The sequence below is a fragment of the Colobus angolensis genome, unplaced genomic scaffold (assembly GCF_000951035.1).
Source record: "Colobus angolensis palliatus isolate OR3802 unplaced genomic scaffold, Cang.pa_1.0 Scaffold174, whole genome shotgun sequence".
NCBI lineage: Eukaryota > Metazoa > Chordata > Mammalia > Primates > Cercopithecidae > Colobus > Colobus angolensis.
In genome coordinates this window covers 3414238-3433965 of record NW_012114866.1, presented here as the reverse complement: position 1 = coordinate 3433965, position 19728 = coordinate 3414238, and the positions used below count along the sequence as shown (strand labels likewise).

Below are 19728 nucleotides of genomic sequence, written 5' to 3'. Positions count from 1 at the left end.
CTACGAAGAAACTGCATCAACTAATGGGCAAAATAATCAGCTAGCATCATAATGACAGGATCAGATTCACACATAACAATATTAACCTTAAATATAAATGAGCTAAATGCCCCAATTAAAAGACACAGACTGGCAAATTGGATAAAGAGTCAAGACCCATTGGTGTGTTGTATTCAGGAGAACCCATCTCACATGCAAAGACACACATAGGCTCAAAATAAAGGGATGGAGGAAGATTTATCAAGCAAGTGCAAAGCAAAAGAAAGTAAAGGTTGCAATCCTAGTCTCTGATAAAACAGACTTTAAACCAACAAAGATAAAAAAGACAAAGAAGGGCATTGAATAATGATAAATGGATCAATGCAACAAGAAGAGCTAACTATCCTAAATATATATGCACCCAGTACAGGAGCACCCAGATTCATAAAGCAAGATGGCCAAATAGGAATTGCTCCAGTCTGCAGCTTCCAGTGAGACCAACGTAGAAGGTGGGTGATTTCTGCATTTCCAACTGAGGTACCTGGCTTATCTCACTGGAACTGATAAGACAGTGGGTGCAGCCCATGGAGACCGAGCTGAAGCAGGGTGGGGCATTGCCTCATCTGGGAAGTGCAAGGGGTCGGAGAACTCCCTCCCCTAGCCAAGGGAAGCCATGAGGGACTGTGCCATGAGGGATGAAGGTATGTGGCCCAGATACTACGCTTTTCCCACTGTCTTCACAACCCACAGACCAGGAGATTCTCTCAGGTGCCTACACCACCAGGGCCCTGGGTTTCAAGCACAAAGCCAGGCGGCCATTTGGGCAGACACCAAGCTAGCTGCAGGATTATTTTTCTTTCTTGCAAGTTCTTAGAGACCTACAAAGAGACTTAGATTCCTACACAGTAATAGTGGGAGACTTTGACACCCCACTGTCAATATTAGATCAACAAGACATAAAATTAACGAGGATATTCAGGACTTGAACTCAGCTCTGGACCAAGCAGACCTAATAGACATCTACAGAACTCTCCACCCCAAATCAACAGAATATACATCCTTCTCAGAACCACATTGCACTTATTCTAAAATTGACCACATAATTGGAAGTAAAACACTCCTCAGCAAATGCATTAGAATGGAAATCATAACAAACTGTTTCTCAGACCACATTGCAATCAAATTAGAATTTAGGATTAAGAAACTCACTCCAAACCATAGAACTACATGGAAACAGAACAATGTACTCCTGAATGACTACTGGGTAAATAACGAAACTAAGGCAGAAATCAGGAAGTTCTTTGAAACCAGTGAGAACAAAGACATAACATACCAGAATCTCTGGGACACAGTTAAAGCAGTGTTAAGAGAGGAATTTATAGAACAAAGAGACAATGTACCAGAATCTATGGAACACAGCTAAAGCACTATTAAGAGGAAAATGTATAGCACTAAATGCCCACATCAGAAAGCTGGAAAGATCTCAAATCGACACCCTAAAATCACAATTAAAAGACCTAGAGAAGCAAAAGCAAACAAATTCAAAAGCTAGCAGAAGACAATAAATAACTAAGATAAGAGCAGAACTGAAGGAAATAGAGACACGAAAAACCTTTCAAAAAAAAAAAACAAAAAAAAAACCAATGAATCCAGGAACTGGCTCTTTGAAAAGATTAGCAAAATATATGGACCACTAGCTAGATTAATAAAGAATAAAAGAGAGAAGACTCAAATAGACACAATAAAAAATGATAAAGGAGATATCACTACTGATCCCACAGAAATATAAACTACCATCAGGGAATACTATAAACACCTTCACGCATATAAACTAGAAAATCCAGAAAAAAATGAATAAATTCCTGGACACATATGCCCTCCCAAGAAGTCAAATCAATGATTAGATCAATAACCAGGTAGAAGTTGAATCCCTGATTAGACCAATAACAAATTCTGAAATTTAGACAGTAATTAATAGCCTACCAACCAAGAAAAGCCCAGGACCAGACAGATTCACAGCCAAATTCTAAGAGGAGCTGGTACCATTCCTTCTAAAATGATTCCAAACAACAGAAAAGAAGGACTCTGCTCTGTTTCTATGAGGCCAGCATCATTGTGATACCAAAATCTGGCAGAGATACAACAAAAAAAGAAAATTTCGGGCCAATATCCCTGATGAACATTGATGTGAAAATTCTTAGTTAAATACTGGCAAACTGAATCTAGCAGCACACTAAAAAGCTTATCCTCCACCATCAAGTTGGCTTCATCCCTGGGATGCAAGGCTGATTCAACATACACAAATCAATAAGTTATTCATCACATAAACAGAACCAAAGACAAAAACCACATGATTATCTCAATAGATGCAGAAAAGGCCTTTGATAAAATTCAACACCCCTTCATACTAAAAACACTCCATAAACTATGTATTGATGGAACATATCTCAAAATAATGAGTTACTTACGACAAACCCACAGCCAATATCATACTGAATGGGCAAAAGCTGGAATCATTTCCTTTGAAAACTGGCACAAGACAAGGATGCCCTCTCTCACCACTCCTATTCAACATAATATTGAAAGTTCTGGCCAGGGCAATCTGGCAAGAGAAAGAAATAAAGTGTATTCATATAGGAAGAGAGGAAGTCAATTTGTCTCTATTTGCCGATGACATGATTGTGTATTTAGAAAACCTCATCATCTCAACCCAAAAACTCCTTAAGCTAATAAGCAACTTCAGCAAAGTCTCGGGATACAAAATCAACGTGCAAAAATCACAAGCATTCCTATACACCAATAATAGACAGAGAACCAAATAATGAGTGAACTCCCATTGACCATTCCTACAAAGGGAATAAAATACCTACAAATACAACTTACAAGGGATGTGAAGAACTCTTTCAAGGAGGACTACAAACCACTGCTTAAGGAAATAAGAGAAGACACAAACAAATTGAAAAACATTCCATGCTCCTGGATAGGAACACTCAATGTTGTGAAAATGGCCATACTGCCCAAAGTAATTTATAGAGTCAGTGCTATCCCCATCAAGCTACCACTGACTTTCTTCACAGAATTAGAAAGAACTACTTTAAATTTCATATGGAACCAGAAAAGAGCCCACATAGCCAAGACAATCCCAAGCAAAAAGAACAAAGTTGGAGGTATTATGCTACCTGACTTCAAGCTACACTACAAGGCTACAGTAACCAAAATAGCTTGGTACTGGTACCAAAACAGAGATATAGACCAATGGAACGGAACAGAGACCTCAGAAATAATACCACACATCTACGACTATCTGATCTTTGACAAACTTGATGAAAATCCCTATTTAATAAATGGTGCTGCAGAAACTGGGTAGCCATATGCAGAAAACTGAAACTGGATCCCTTCCTTACATCTTATACAAAAATTAACTCATGATGGATTAACTATTTAAACATAAGACTAAAACCATAAAAACCCTAGAAGAAAACCTAGGCAATACCATTCAGGACATATGTATGGGCAAAGACTTCATGACTAAAGCACCAAAAGCAATGGCAACAAAAGCCAAAATTGACAAATGGGATCTAATTAAACTAAAGAGCTTCTGCACAGCAAAAGAAACTACCATCAGAGTGAATAGACATCCTACAGAATGGGAGAAAATTTTTGCAATCTATCAATCTGACAAAGGGCTAATATCTAGAATCTACAAGGAAGTTAAACAAATTTACAAGAAAAAAAAACCCCATCAAAAAGTGGGTAAAGGATATGAGCAGACACTTCTCAGAAGACGACATTAATGCAGCCAATAAACATATGAAAAGAAAAACTTATCATCACTGGTCATTAGAGAAATGTAAATCAAAACTAAAATATCGTCTCATGCCAGTTAGAATAGGGATCATTAAAAAGTCAGGAAACAACAGATGCTGGAGAGGATGTGGAGAAAAAGGAATACTTTTACACTGTTGGTGGGAGTGTAAATTAATTCAACCATTGTGGAAGACAGTGTGGGGATTCCTCAAGGATCTAGAATTAGAAATACCATTTGACCCATCCGTCCCATTACTGGGTATATACCCAAAGGATTATAAATCATTCTGCTATAAAGACACATGCAAACATATGTTTATTGCAGCACTATTCACAATAGCAAAGACTTGGAACCAACCCAAATGCCCATCAATGATAAGTTGGATAAAGAAAATATGGCACATACACACCATTGAATACTATGAGCCATAAAAAGAATGAATTCATGTTATTTGCAGGGACATGGATGAAGCTGGAAGTCATCATTCTCAGCAAACTAAGACAGGAACAGAAAACCAAACACCACATGTTCTCACTCATAAGTGGGAGTTGAACAATGAGAACACATGGACACAAGGAGGGGAATATCACACATTGGGGCCTGTCAGTTGGGGGTGGGAGCAAGGGGAGTGATAGCATTAGGAGAAATACCTAATGTAGATGATGGGTTGATAGGTGCAGCAAACCACCATGGCACATGTATACCTATGTAACAAAACTGCACATTCTGCACATGTATCCCAGAACTTCAGTATAATAATTATAATAAAAAAAATAATGCCGATCTGCAGTTCCCAATTACATGCTGGCCACAGTATTAACTTGTGGTCAAACTAGAAGAAAGACTCCTGAGGTACCATTTTCCTTTAGAAAAAATAATAACCATTTTATAATGTCGTTTGTTCACTTATTTATTATCTGTCTTTCTTACTAGACTGTACACTCAGTAATAAGAAGAATCATAGCTGGCAAGCTTATGATGTTATTCTCGATACCTCACGCACCTAGAAGATAGCAGGTGCTCAATAACCATTGGGTGGATGATTGGATGGACAGGGATTCAGGGGTGAAAGTAAAGAAGACATGAGTTCTAGGACAGGAAGCAGAATGATGTAAGATGAATAGGTTGGCAACCCTCAGCATCTTAGGGGTACCATGAAGAACCTCAGGATATGCCTCATATATGAGGCAGTCTATAAGGAAGAAGAGGCCATGAAAACAGGAGACGGGAGAGACACAGGCAAAGTTTATCTTCTTTACAATTTTTTAAAAAATTTTTGAGACAGAGTCTCATGTTGTTGCCCAGGCTAGAGTGCAGTGGTGCGATCTTGGCTTACTGCAACCTCCGCCTCCCGAGTTCAAGCGATTCTCCTGCATCAGCCACCTGAGTAGCTAGGATTACAGGCATGCTCCACCGCCTCAACTAATTTTTGTATTTTTAGTAGAGATGGAGTTTCATCATGTTGCCCAGCCTGGTCTCGAACTCCAGAGCTCAAGTGATCCACTCGCCTCGGCCTCCCAAAATGCTTGGATTATAGGCGTGAGCCACTGCACCCAGCCTGCAATTTTTCCTCTGCTTGCAAATAATATATGTAACACACCTATAAGAGTAACTGGCACAGTAGGCATTATATAAGTGATTTTTATTATTTTTAATGTGATTGTGCCAGTAATTTTGAGCCCCAGAGGAGGCAGCTGACTCTTTGTCCAGTTGACGGTAGTAGATCACAGAACACTGAATAGCTCAGTCAACAAGAGAGCAGCAGTCAAGGCTAGTTACCAGTCCTGCAGTCAAGGCCAGTTACCAGAGGCAGGACTGCCCCTCTGCTTGGCAGGCCCTCGCTCCGGGCACCACCTGGCCAGCTGCCCCACTGGCACCCATGCCATCATCTCCCACAAACATGGCTAGGCATCTCCCGAGGCTTCTCAGATATGAGGAGAAACTGCTGCCAGCTCTGGGAGTGTGAGAACAGGGGAAATTATTCAGCTCTGATGGGTGGATTTAAAAGTCTGTTTCTAAAAATGGCTATTAATAGGTTTTTCTCTACACCAACCATCCCTACTCCTGTTTCATCAACAGCAACTGCATTGCTATTCACTGTCCTTGTGACCTCAAGTGATTTTACCAGTCAAAACAAATACCTACTGCCTAGGATAGACCAAAAATAAAAGAGATAAGAAAGGAGAGTATGACATGAGAGCTAAGCTTTCTGTCAGTTTGTGGAATGTTTTCAAGATCATGTTACTGCAAAGAAATACATAAAATTCAAAAGGAGGGTGGTAACTGGGAACTCATACAGTCATCACAAATGGACACACAAGAATGACAGCAGGAGCTACCTCAACAGATACTTAGGTTTGCAACATATGACATTGTTTAATATTAAAGCACTTCATCTGCATTGTTTAATATTCAAGTTTTTCTATGGAGAGACTCAAAAGCCCTCTGCCTAAGTTGACTGAGGCTGATTCAAGACCCTATTTCAGGACGGCAGGCAAAGAGCTACCTTTCAAAGATGGTAGGTATAAGAGACAGACATCACTCAAGGAGGGAGTTACCCTCTACCACTTACTTCCTGGACAGGACATCAACCCCTCAGGGCCTCTGAAAACTTATGTAGAATAGTGATAAAATGCTAGGATATTATCTGCCCAAAGCCTAAAGGCTAGTCAAGATGACCTTTTTGTCTTCTGGAGGGATGATCATCTTGTGTTCCAACAGAGGAGTTTGATTCACGTTGCGTATGCAAGTATTTATTAACTACCTGTGGCAGTGTGGATGGAGACTATCCTAAAACTTCCTGCCCAATCTAACTGCTAGCTGGGTGAAGTTGGCCCAGCCATGCCCTATTTAGCTGGCTATGAAACAACATTTTAACTTTTATCCTAAATTACCATAGTAGACATTCTCTTAACTTGCTGTCTCACTGTCAGAATCTCATGAGACTGGAAGTGTTATAATAGTGGCAGGTAGGTAGGTAGATAAAGACATAGACGATAGCTGAATGGATGGATGGATGGATGGATCGATAGATAGATCCAAATTTAGCTGGATCTATTTTTTTAAAGTTAGTTTTTAAACATTGGCTAGAATGTGCCAAAATGCTGGGACAAAATCCTGAGACTACCGATGATATCCACTATCCTCAACACCAGCTTCAACTTCCAGAACTACTAGCTCTTTAAATGACACTTGAATTTCTGCTGCTAGTGACATTTTAATTTAAGCTTCTCTCAGGCAAATGTCTGGATTATCCAGGCTTAAGCTCTATCCAATACTGGGAAATCATCACTAAAGTCTCCACCTAGTCTGCCTCTTCTCTGACTCACTCCTCTCCGTCAAGTCTGCCAAAATTAGGTGTAGCCCATGGCCATGGAGAATGAATTTGATCCTTCAGTCTTTCCCTATCCTTCTGGACTGGATGTTCTCAGGGGGCATATAGCAGATCTAAACTCTATCACATCTGTGACTTCTGCAGCCCACACACGGCTTCACAATGTGTTAGGAATGGAACAGAAGCTTTAGGATGTGGATTAATCAAGAACTAATTGGACACTTACCATCTGCTTTACATACATTACTTCACTTAATCATTATAGCAACTTGTCAAGTAGATATGTTTTACTGTCATCCCTTTCACAGACAAGGAAATGGAGGTTCAGAGAAATATCCCATATCTAGTGAATAGCAGAGCTGGGATTGGAATCTTGGATTTTTCTGACTCAAAATCCCTCGATTTTTAGCCAGTGAGCTCTGCTGCCTAATACCTGGTCACAGCTGTGCCCCTTGAGGGGGTTACACAAAATTGATTCTAACTGACTACTTTCCTTTCTTCCCCAAATCCTCTAACCTGTTGCAAGTTACAACAGGTCTAAATTTAATGTCTTTAAAGCAGCCCAAGGATGAGAATTGATAATCTCATCACAAAGATGCTATTCTTTAGACGAAGTGCACCTGGCATAGCATCAGAGCAAAAAACTCTCTTAAAGAAATGTATCTCCAAAATTTGTATGATAAAATGAAAGATTTTTGTGGCTTTCAGAATTCTCCAAGCCCTATGGAGTGATCTAAAAGTGTCAGGTCAAGATTTTCACCATCTTTTCAAAACAGCTGACAGATGGGGCTGGTGTATCATCAGTCTTCACCACATAGTTTCTGATACATCAAGGAGAAGGAGATGTAGAAGTAATTCACGTAACTAATTTTTATTGAGGTTATACTATGAGGAAGACATTGCATGCTGGCTATGAGATGCCCAAGACAGTATCCTGGATCTGAAGAAAACACATGCACATGATGGCGATACATGGGCTAATAAGTGTACACTGAGGCCAAATGTGGAAAGAGCCATGACTACTACAAATGCTAAATGTCAAAGGAATGTAGAGGATGAATGAGTCACTTCCATGTGGCATTCTTGAGGAGGCCATCATAGTGGAGGTGACCCTGGAGATGCCGAACCCTGAAGCATGCCAAAGTTTTTAAGTGGACCCGGTGTAGATGGGGCACCCAGGCATTGTACAACATAAAAGTAAGGGAAAGAACAAAACCAAAGAGCATGTCAAAGTACTGGAGAGATGTCTTTAATTCTATTTGTAAAATTAGAAATGTCATATTATTTAGCTCTCTGAAGATGAGGTCTCTTACAGGGTACATGTCTATTGCTCAATTTCTGCACATTCAGCTACAAAAGTAATGGGTGACTATACTCAGAGACAATGCCATTCTCTTTCATGATCTGACCTAAATAGCTTCTCCTCCACCATCTTCATCTACCACCTCTGACACTTCCACGGGTGTCAGCTTTGCCAACACTGCCATTGGAAGTGTTTCTGCACCTCTCTTCCATGCTTCCATAGTCCTTGTATGAATGCACCTCTCGTTACATCTACCCACTGAATTAGAACTGCCCCTTACTAACTGGTCCTCACCTGTACCCTTCCTACACTATAAGCTCCTTCAAGGCAGAGAATTGTATTATATTGACCACAGTGTCTCCACTGCCTAAAAGTAAACAGGAACTCAGAAAATAACTATTGAATAAATTAAACAAACAAATGAGTCTTGGGAGAATTACACAAATTTAGAGGGTGAGAAAAAGATATCCAGTGATCTTTAAAGTTCTCTCCAGCTCTAGGAATCTACAATTCTAACAGAGCCAGTGGAAGTGAAAAAAGCCAGTCAGAAGCCCACAGTAGGGAGCAGGGAATACCCTAGGTATTTTTCTGGAAAGACCACAGCACATCAGACTTCATGCACTAGTCCCAAGCCAGAGGGAACCCGCACACTAGAAGTGTTAGTGCAGCCTAGGGGATGAGCCCTAAAATCAGATGGCCTGGGTTCAAGACTCAGTTCTGCCACTATGAGTTGTATGACCTAGGACAAGTTAGCTAACCTTATGCCTCAGTTTTCTCGTCTGTAATATAAGAACAATAACAGTATCTGAGGGCTGAGGTAGGAGGATCACTTGAGGCCAGGAGTTCAAGACCAGCCTGGCCAATATAACGAGACCTTGTCTCTACAAAAAATTAATTTTTTTAAATTAGCTGAGCATGGTAGCTTGCCCCTGCAGTTCCAGCTACTTGGGTGGCTGAGGTGGGAGGGTCGCTTGAGCCCAAGAGTTCGAGGCTGCAGTGAACTGTGATTGTGACACTGCACTCCAGCCTGGGTGACAGAGCAAGACCCTGTCTCTAAAAAAGTAAAAATGGAAATAAAATTTAAAACAGGAATAATATAATAACAGTGTCTACCTCAAAATGTTGTGGTATTGTATTAAATGGGTTAACGTATATAAACTACTTAGAACAATTCCTGGCACACTGTATGACCTAAAAACATTAGCTGTTATTACTTGACATCCCTCCATAACGTTACCAAAGAAAACTCAGTATAATAGGAATCTGGATTGGAATCTTCAACACCTCTTTCAAAACCAGAGAAAGAGGAATGGAGAATGTCTATTTTCATTGGAACCCTAGCTCCACTGTACACTTGGCAATCCCTCTCCTGTTGGGGAAGTCCCTGAGCAGCCTTATAACTCAGAAGCCATGCCAATTTGCAGAGATGTGGACTCCCTCCTTCAGTTTTCTAAAAGAGCAAAGCAAAATAGAACAAAACAAAGGAATCAACAGAGTCTGCCTTCTCCAGAATTCCACACCATAGGGGAAGATGTTTCAGGACCAATTAAGTAATGGACTTCATGTAGCTCACTACCAAACGACAACACAGAATCCAGACACAATGCTTTTAAAAAATAATAATCTCATGTTGCTTATCATTCAACTGTATCTTCTAAAATCCCTCTAGTTTTCAAGAATCACTTTTAGAAAGCCAATGCAGCTCTTTCTCTTATTCAAGTTTCTCAAAAGCTACGGATCTTTCCATCAAAAGTCCCTCTCCTCAAATGACTGGGTACATTTTACTCTTTACTGTGTCCTTTTGGTAGGAATTGTGTTTTAACCGGGCTGCATGGCAACCTTTCAGATACAAAATGAATGCATGCTTTTAACCACTGACCTCGGCACCCCCAACTGTAGGATATCCATCACATTTTCATCACAATCATAGAGCATCTTTTGTGCTCTACATCAGAGAGGCAGTCGGACACCACCCCAAAGGATTTCCCAATATACTTTTTACACATCAAAGTGAAGGTTTCTGAAACTCACTGTAATCCATGACTTTGCAAACAAAAGTGCTGCACATTAGAGATCCTTTTGCAATGGCCTTAGAAATCAAAAGGCCTTTCCCCCTCCTCTCACTATAATACTGACATTTGGAAAGAAGAGAGTAGATGATAAAAGAAACCTTTGGTAGAAATGACAAAAATGTGAAGTAAAATAAGGCCATAAACCTCAGAGTCCACAAAGGCCAAGAGAAATTGGAAACAGGGAGACTAGAGATGATCCTGAGAAAGTGTCCAAAAATATGCCATATATAGAGCCCAGACTTAGACTGACTTAAGATGGGCAAAACACGTATTTCTGTATGGGATTGGCCCTTCAGCGCTGCTGCTGATGTAATCTAGATATGCTGTTTACAATTGCTATTAGAACAGGCAGCAGGCTCCTCTGTTAACATTTTGTTATTACATTTTGTTATTACTTTTTTGCCTCTTGAAGATAACTAATAATAAAAGCTTGAAAGGAGACTACTTCAGAGGGATCTCCACCTATATATTACAGATGGGCCAGCTTCCCAAAGTTGGTCTGAATATTATTTACTTGGCTCTAGAAACAATTCCCAACAGAAACTGTAACCTAAAATTGAAAAGAAAATGGAACATTAAAGGACAAGTACATAAGGAGGAAATAAATCTCCCGTAACCTCACTGACGTAACACAATCATGTTCACACATTTACTTCCAAGCCCTTTAATATTTCTATCATTTTACAATAACATTCATGAGTATACAGTCCACTTAGTATTTTGCAATTTGAATTAAGCATTCATTAACATAAGCCAATGTTTCTGAAGTCTTAATAATGATTACACAAATGCTTACTTAACACAAGATATACTTTCCCTGGAGGATGATTCAGTTATTTACAACATGCCTATGAGAAAACACTTTCTGAGTATCATCTTCAGGTTCCAGGAACAGCAAATCTCCCTCTTGTGTTCCTGGCACCCCATTCCATACTTCCTTGACTTTTGGACTCCTGGGAGAAAAGGCTCTGAGTGGTTTCCTTTGACTTTTATAGGGGTCCTACAGAACAATGGAAATACAGAAATTCTGAGTGGGAATGAATTCTCCAAGGATTCAGAGTGGAGGGTGGGAGTTCTAGGAAGTTAGAGATGCTGACAGATGCTGGGGTCTCCTGCCTCTGGTCTATTTCCTAAACATCTCCTTTTGTGGTTTCCGTGGGCTCGAGAATTGTCCCTGTCCACCTCTGGTTCCAAGGCACCACCTGTGTCTTCTGAATAGGAGTTCCTTCTTCCCTGGGCTCTGCTTAAAGCTGGAGATAGAGTTAACATCTCTGCGCTATGCTCCTCCAGCACTTCATTCTGTAGTGGGCCTCTGGGCACCCAAAGGGCTGATGTAAGATGTATACACACTCCAGTTGGGCATGTCAGCACCACAGATGGGGGCATTGGGGGACAAGAGTCACCAGGGTGAAAGAAGGGGCTCTGGCAAAAGGAAGGGTGAAGGGAAGAGATGAGAGGAGGGAGCCTCAGCAGACGTCTCTTTGAATGACTCACTCATTCACTAACTGCTTACAAGCACCAACTAAGTACCTGTGATATATCAATGAACAAATAGACAAAGTCCCTGACTAAGTGGATCTTAAATCACAGTAGGAATGAACGGACAATAAGCAATTGACATACTAAGTAAGAAGATAGCACGTGAGGAAGTGTCAAATAGTATGGGGGAAAGTAGGATGTGTAGGGGGAGCAAGAAGGTTGAAAGGACTGTTCATGACTTGACATGTGTCAGTCAAAGCAGTTCCCATTGAGAAAGGGAGAAACTTTGAAAAAGGGAGGGAGTTAACTCTGTGGCTATGGAGGAGTGGTGTGCTCTAGGAAGGAGGACCAACCAGTGCAAAGTCTGGGTAGGAGCACAACTGACTGAGGAGGCCAATGGGGTTGGGGTAGTGAGTGAGGCAGAAAAGAGTAGCAAGAGTTGAAGTTAGAGAGCGTCAATGTGAAAGGCATGATCATGACTTGGATGTGGCCAGGTTTTAAGCAAAGAGTGACATGTTGAAACTTAGTTTTTAAAAAATCACCATGGCCATTGTGTTGAGAATAAAAGGAGCTAAAGGGAAAGAAAGGAGACCAGCCAGGAGGTTGCTGCAGGCATTAAGCAGAGAGAGGCTGGTGGTTTCAATCAGTGGGGACCCATGGTGAACAGGGGCTGCATTCCAGATTTAGTCTGAAGACAGAGCAACAGGATTTTCTGGTGGATTCTATAAGGGGTCTGAAAGAAAGAATGGTCAAGAATAGGACCAAGATCTTAGCATCTCAAGATATGGTTAACAGACACAGAGAAGACTGAAGAAGACTGGAAGTTGGGAGATCAATTCAGAGGTTCTTGCATAATCTAGATATGAGACGGCAAAGGAGTGAAAAAGGCTGATAGTAGTGGGGATATAGAGAAACCTAAATTTTTAAAGGCTGGGGTAAAACTGAAAAACAATGAAAGCTTCATATCAACATTTTGTGGTAGTATCTTCAATTTCCATTTTCCCTTTATTTAATAATGTAGAATTTTTAGCTGAATACATGGGTGCCTAGCCAAAGATTACATTTTCCATGTTCTCTTGCAGCTAAATGTAGCATATGACCAACTTCTGGCCAACTGAATGTAAGTGGAAGTGATATCTATAACTTCCAAGTTGTGCCCTTAAAAGGGATTTCCCCTTCCCAATTGACTTCTGTGTGGAATTGATAGCAGAGGTGAGACCTGTCATCCTGGACTTTGAAATGTAAAATGCATACTGGATGGCAGAGAAACAAAGTCAAACCACACATCAACTCACAATTGCTTGCCCAGACTTGTTCATAACAGAGAAATATACTTATAACTTGTTTAAGTCTCTGTATCTGGGGTTCACATTGTTGTCACTGCCTAACCTGTAGCAAGTAATAAACATTCTTTGAGCGGTTCTAAAAACAAAGCCCCAATACCAATACTTACCAATCCTGTGAAGTTAGGACAGTATTTAACAGAGTAAAGTTTAATTTCAACCAACCTCTGCTAGTTTGTTCCAACATATCTGAACAGTATTTGAGCTTCAATGCCCTGAGTCACTGCACAAGCTCAAATCTAGAGTAAATTGCCACTTATGGAGCTAATATTTACCCAATAATCCACTGCTTCTCTCAACTGGGAGGCACAATTCTACATCATACCTGAAGCAGAGGTCTGGAGAAGATATATTATGTAATCTGCCTTCCAGGCGAAAAACAGCATTACCAATAAACTTCTAATTATCCATACAACCCACTTACCATCTTCTGATTGATTGATGAGCCAAAGTCCATGATAGCAACCTCCCCTTATCCAAAGGAGACAAGATCAAGTTCTAAGCTAGCAGAGAACAAAATCATATACTTTATTCAAAGGCAAATCCTAGCTGTGTGGGAGTCTAATAAATCATCACTGAATACAGAAGGGATTCAGCTGAAACCTGTGCAGTCTCAGATGTACAGCCAACACTGCAGCACTGTCTGTCAAGCCTTTGCAGGTTTACTGCTCTAAACGTATTAAGTCCACCTGGGAAGGCTATCACCCATGGTGCCTTGCAGTCTCTGAGGCCCTACTACATGAAATGTCCTGGTCCATAAGCACAGTGATTTGACTAAGCACACTTTCCATTCATTCTTTCCCTGACTATCAAGCTCAAGAGAGCAAAAAACTGCAGAGAAGCAGGTGAAGGATCAGTGGAATTTCATAGCAAAAAAAAAATCACTGCTGGCACACGGATCAAACGGGGAAGATTGGTGTGTTCTGGGAAATAACGCACCCCCTCAGTTAAATGACCTGAAGTCTGGGAAGATGAGAGTCAAGTGGGTACATTTCCTCCAAAATGGGCCGTATGTAGCCATTTATTTAGGCAGCAAGATCTTTGGGCTGTAAAGTAGTGACATAAGATTAATAAAGTTGAGAGGAAAGGGGCCATGACATGATTGAAATCATTTAAAGAACAAATATTTATTGACCATTTCAAGTCAGACAGAGAGAATGCCACATGACAAGACAGAGTCTCTGTCCTCGTGGTCTAGTGTGGAAGACAAACCAACAAGCCATTGTAGTAGTGTGCTCAGTGCCAGAAGGAAACAGCGTGATAAGAAAAATAGGAGGGGACTCAGATCTAGTTTGGCAAGTGGGGAATAGGACAGCTCTTCCTAAAAGATGCTACAGGTAAATGGAGGTCAGAAATATGTTGATGGCCCATCAACATGTCGCTACACTTATAGAATGGGGATGGCATCTTCCTATGAAGGTATCCCTGTGAAATGGGGCTGATAGTTGCCTATTTAATGCAAGTAAAAGATGGCTCATATAACCAAAGATTTACTCTGTTGCCAAATCTGTATGGACAACAGAAGAGGTTATTACATAAATTTTAGAAGAAAGGTAGAATATTAGTCTTAAAAAGAAAATAGAAGCTCATGGGTAGTTAACTTGCATCATTTAGAAAATCCAGACTCCTCAAGGGAGTTTGGAATCATCTAGTATCAGTTCTGTCACCATCAGGAATATGCCTAAATCAGTCTATGCAGTTGTGAATTGTCATCATTATTCAGTAGACTCAAATACAGCAGGCAGGCTGCTTCTGTCCACTTCTATGACCAATGATAACCTCTGTGGAGTTGCTTGGCGTCTTCCTTGGCTTGTCTTTTCTTTGGAAAATGAGAATGTTGGATGAGAACAATTATTTTCAAAAACTTTTTGTTACTACAATCCACAGTAAAAATAGTCATTTTACATGCTGACCTGATAAAATATCCATCTTTATTAATTTCAATGCATTTGCTATTTTTCTATTTCATTCTAATACACTTCTTTTTAAAAAAATTGCTGGTAGATGCACTAAGCTAATTTCATGTCTCGTAGTTTGTAACTTATAGTCTGAACAATTCCAGACTAGATCATCCCTGAGGGGCCTTCCTACCCCAATTATGGAAATCATCCTCATTATCACTTAATATCTCCCACACAGGGGCTGTCTCCTATGATCCTTAAAGCAGTAGTGTAACACAGACAGAGGAGCTTATGAGATTCATCACAGATCCCGCGGCCAGAGCATGACAGAGCTGGTACCAGAACCCAGTGAACGCACAATAGCAGCAATGCTTGCCCTGGTTGGCACCTCTTCTCTCAGAGAATTCCACCTCCTGACCACCCTCTGTCATACAGCTGCAACTTAAATGCCACTCCTAATCTGTCGAAATGAGATGCAAATCTAGTGAACACATTCCAAGAATTTAATGTTAATTTTTATATTAATGCCCTTGCTAGATCTTTTAGGCACTACTCCATGCCAAACACAGGTGGATGAAACTCATTCCCTGGCCTGGAAGGGCTCTCCTTCTAACAGAAAAAAATCCACCCACAGACCTGAACACTAAACATGGCACTGAAGACTCTTTCAAAACTGCACTTCCATTTTGCTTCCTCAGTAATAAGCTCATTGTTCTATTTAACCTCAGCACTATCTTCCCACCTGGCTGATGGAAAGTACCAAGGCTCAAGCCTTCCGTGGAGACTCTCTGAGCACTGGAGACCAACAGAACAGCCAGAGGGTGGCACTCCAGCGGGAAGAGAAGGGCACTCACAGCACCTCCCAGGGAGCACTCCCTCTGTTGCTCCCCTTCTCTCCCTAAGGGTAAGTGAATAGGGGATGCCAACAGGCTGTCAGCCTCCTTCTACATACCCTTCTCATCCTAGGCAAGCATCAACTGACTTCAGGAATATATAAAAGACGTTGTTTAACATCATGGAAAGGTCAGGTCCCTAGATTTATGGATAACACCTGTATTAGTCTGTTCTCACACTGCTGTGAAGAAATACCCAAGACTGGGGTAATTGATAAGGAAAAGAGGTTTGATCGACTCACAGTTCCACATGGCCGGAAAGGTCTCAATAAACTTACAATCCTGGCGGAAGGCACCTCTTCACAGGGTGCAGGAGAGAGAATGAGTGCCAGCAGGGGAAATGTGCCAGGCACTTATAAAACCATCAGATCTCGTGAGAACTCACTCATTATCACGAGAACAGCATGGGGGAAACCACCCCCGCGATTCAATTACCTCCTACAGGGTTCCTTCAACAACACGTGGGGATTATGGGGATTACAATTCAAGTTGAGATTTGGATGGAGACACAGACAAACCATATCAACAACTTATTTATAGTACTTGGGAGAAAAAATTCTACATCAGAGGCAAACGACAGGGGCAAGAGTGATTTCAGGGGACCAAAATCTAGGTTTTAAAAAAAGACTTAAAGATCTTCCTTAATTTTCTTAACTACTCACAAAGTAATAAGTGCTGGTTAGTAACATGCCAGTACTTCTAAGGCAATTATTTTCACAATGATTGGAACCTGTAGTGGAAATTTATTGTTTTGCTTTTCACATCCATTCCTCCTCTTTCTGATGACAGTATCCATATTTACTGTGAGGATCTATATTCCCTTTATTCCAAGCCAGATGGTGTGGGTGGCCCTACCTTAAACCCTATTTTAACTCCAGGGGTGGGCTCTGACTGGCTTTAATTACTGGTGATTGGTTTTGGTTGGAGACTGGGAAGACAGACTCTAATCAGAGTCAATAAGGCAGAAGGATTCGCTTTCTGAGGCGTCAGAGAAAGAGTCTTTTCTCTTCCACAAGAGCTACCAGAAAAAAAGTATCTTTCTATTCCTGGATGATGTGGTGTGAGAACAGGAGATGGAGGACTGTGGCAATAACAAGGTGAGAGACTTCACTGGATAGAGCTTGAGGATGAAGCTGACCTTGCAGAGGCAGAGTAGAGAGCCAGAGAGAATCTGCATCTTGAGCAACGCCATCTGGGCTTCTGGTTCAAGCCCTGCCTGCAACCCTTCCTCTAGATTCTTTAAAGGAGCCTTTGTGGGCTTAAGCCAGTTTGTATTTTCTAATGCTTACTAGCGAAGTAATTCAAGGTGATAACAAACACCTTGAACACTTTGGAAAGTGGTAGTGTCCAAACAATTTAAGGTTCCTTTTGGAAAGAGCAAGAGTCCAATGTGATAGAGGTTGATTTTTTTTTTCCTTAGCTGCTTCTATTAATTCTGCAGGAAACAATCACAATACTTCACATTATATAGTTGCTCCTACTTCTCAAAAACATCTTTTCCACACAGATTGCCTCACCTGAATTTCACAATCCAGAGTCAGCATTTATAAAACATTTTTTATTTTGCAGTAATTGTTATTCAGCACTTTATACAGTTTAAAATATGATTTCAAGTTCAGTGATTCATTTTATTGTCACAATAACCAAATGAGATAGAAATGTTGAGCCTATCATAATATCTATTTTAGGCTGGAGAAAGTTGAGCCTCAGATAAGTTCAATGAGATGTGTGAGTTAATTTGAGGAAGTAGGGGGAGACAGGACTTAAATCTCAGTCTCTTGCTTCTATTTCTCTCACCCAGTCCTCTAAACCAAATATACTAAACTCTATTCCCAGAAACAAATATAAAAGGGCTAGCGGTGGGTTGAACTTGACCAAAGCATTCGAGATCTGGATTCCAGGGGCAGAGCCAGAACTAACTAGCTGGTGACCTTGGGCAAGTTTCCTTTGTCTTGTTTTTTGTAAAAGAAGAGGTTTAAACTAGGATTTCTAATGCTCCTGCAAGCTCTAAAATTTCTGTAAGTCTAGAGTTTTCCCTCCTTTCTCTCAAATTAATTTTTTTCCCCAGAATAATAATCATAACCTTATTTATTCTCCCGCTGGGTACCAGGCACTGTGCTAAGGTACTCCCATTTTCTACCCCCATTTTCTCTTTAGATCTCACGACATTCCTAAGACAATTATATCTCTTTTACAGATAAGGAAACCTGGACTCATGTAGGTTAAATGAACTGCCCCAGACCAGCAAAATCAGCAAGTATCAAGCGGAGAGCTGACCGCAGGTCAGACTGACCGCGAGGATCTAAACCTGGTCTACGTTGTTATTGCAGAAGAAATTAGGCTCTCTGCATTACTGGTCGCCTCTCTCCGCGCATAAAAGGGAGAGGAGGGACAAGAAAGCCAAACCAAGTCACAACAAGCCTCTGCAAGGCAAAAACAGAAAAACCGCTGGAAGGGCTCCCTGGAGGATCCTTTCCACGTCCAGGGGGCGGGGCGCAATTTTCAGGCAGCCACGGGACCGCAACACCGGCAGTCCTGCCCTCGGGCCCATTACCTTGTTGAGATGAGGGTTCCTGGTGACATCGTATCCGCGCTTCTTCAGGGGCACAGGGCGCGCCGGGCCGGGCTTGGAGTGGCAGCCTTGGGCGGGCGTGGAGGGTGCCCAGCGCGGGAGGGCGCCGCAGGCCCGGCCGGGCCAGGGAGCCAGCCGCGTGCCTGTCCCCAGCGCGGCGCCCATAGTCCTTGTGCAGACCTGGCACGGGAGATAAAGCAAGGTCAGGGCCTCCTTCCAGCCAGCCAGGACCCACGCGCGCTGCGGGGCACCGGGCCTGATCCGGGGACACCCCCTCTGGGAGAGGGCAGGGGTTCCCAAAGGGTTAAAGGCTCCAGCCCCCGCCACTCCTCGGCTGCCACCTGGTCGGCTCCGTGCGATGTGCCAGGCCTAGCCAAGAGCCAGGCAAAGCGAAACCAAGCCCTGGAAGCAGATCCGGTGCGGGAGACAGCCGGCGCCACCCCCGCCCCCATCCCTGTGAAAAAGAGGCGACTGCGCGGCGAGGGGTCCCCGAACCCTCAATCCCACGTGGTGGCTTGCCTGGGTTCCCTCCTTCCCTGGCCTACCTGCGCTGCTCTGGGAGCTGAGGTCTACGCGGTCCCGCTGCGGAGCAGGCGGTGAATCCCCTCCCGCCAATGGGTGGACCGCGCTGGCTGCCGCGAGCTCGCGGAGCTGGTGCGTTCCTGAAAGAGCGGTCCTACAACCTTTGTTCTCAGTGCCTGGCTTCCCCCTGAGGACGCGCGTGGGGCGCCTCAGCACTGCGTGCACGTGGTTGTCCCCAGTGACAAGCAGCAGCTCAGAAGGCCCGCCTGAGACTCTCCATCTTGGCAAGACTAAATGCACAGAGGGGGATTTGCATTTAGGGGTCAGCATACCCTCGCACTCTCCCAACACTGGGGGAAGGGCGTGCCTTCAGGATTTGGAGTCGAAATCCTCAGGCATTCGGTGCTCAGTGCTGCCTTGTGCTGTCCGATACAATGATATAATAGCCATTCGCCACGTGTGGCTATATAAATGTAAATAAATTAAATAGAATAAAATTTAACATCCAGTTCTGCAGTCACA

At 42.1% G+C, this 19728-nt stretch overlaps 1 protein-coding gene across 2 annotated transcripts in view; it reads right to left on the bottom strand.

The window, feature by feature from the left end:
* ME3 (malic enzyme 3, NADP(+)-dependent, mitochondrial) overlaps positions 1 to 19524 on the bottom strand; it is a 215502-nt gene extending 195978 nt beyond the window's left edge. The window contains exons 1-2 of one of the 2 annotated variants that reach the window (XM_011938489.1): positions 19230 to 19524; positions 18667 to 18864 (exon numbers count right to left, since the gene is read on the bottom strand). In XM_011938489.1, the coding sequence (XP_011793879.1) occupies positions 18667 to 18849 (183 nt within the window). In that variant the 5' untranslated portion in view covers positions 18850 to 18864; positions 19230 to 19524. Of the gene's footprint in view, positions 1 to 18666; positions 18865 to 19203 lie in introns of both variants that reach the window. The other variant, XM_011938490.1, reaches the window with a different exon arrangement.
* Positions 19525 to 19728: the final 204 nt, after the last annotated feature.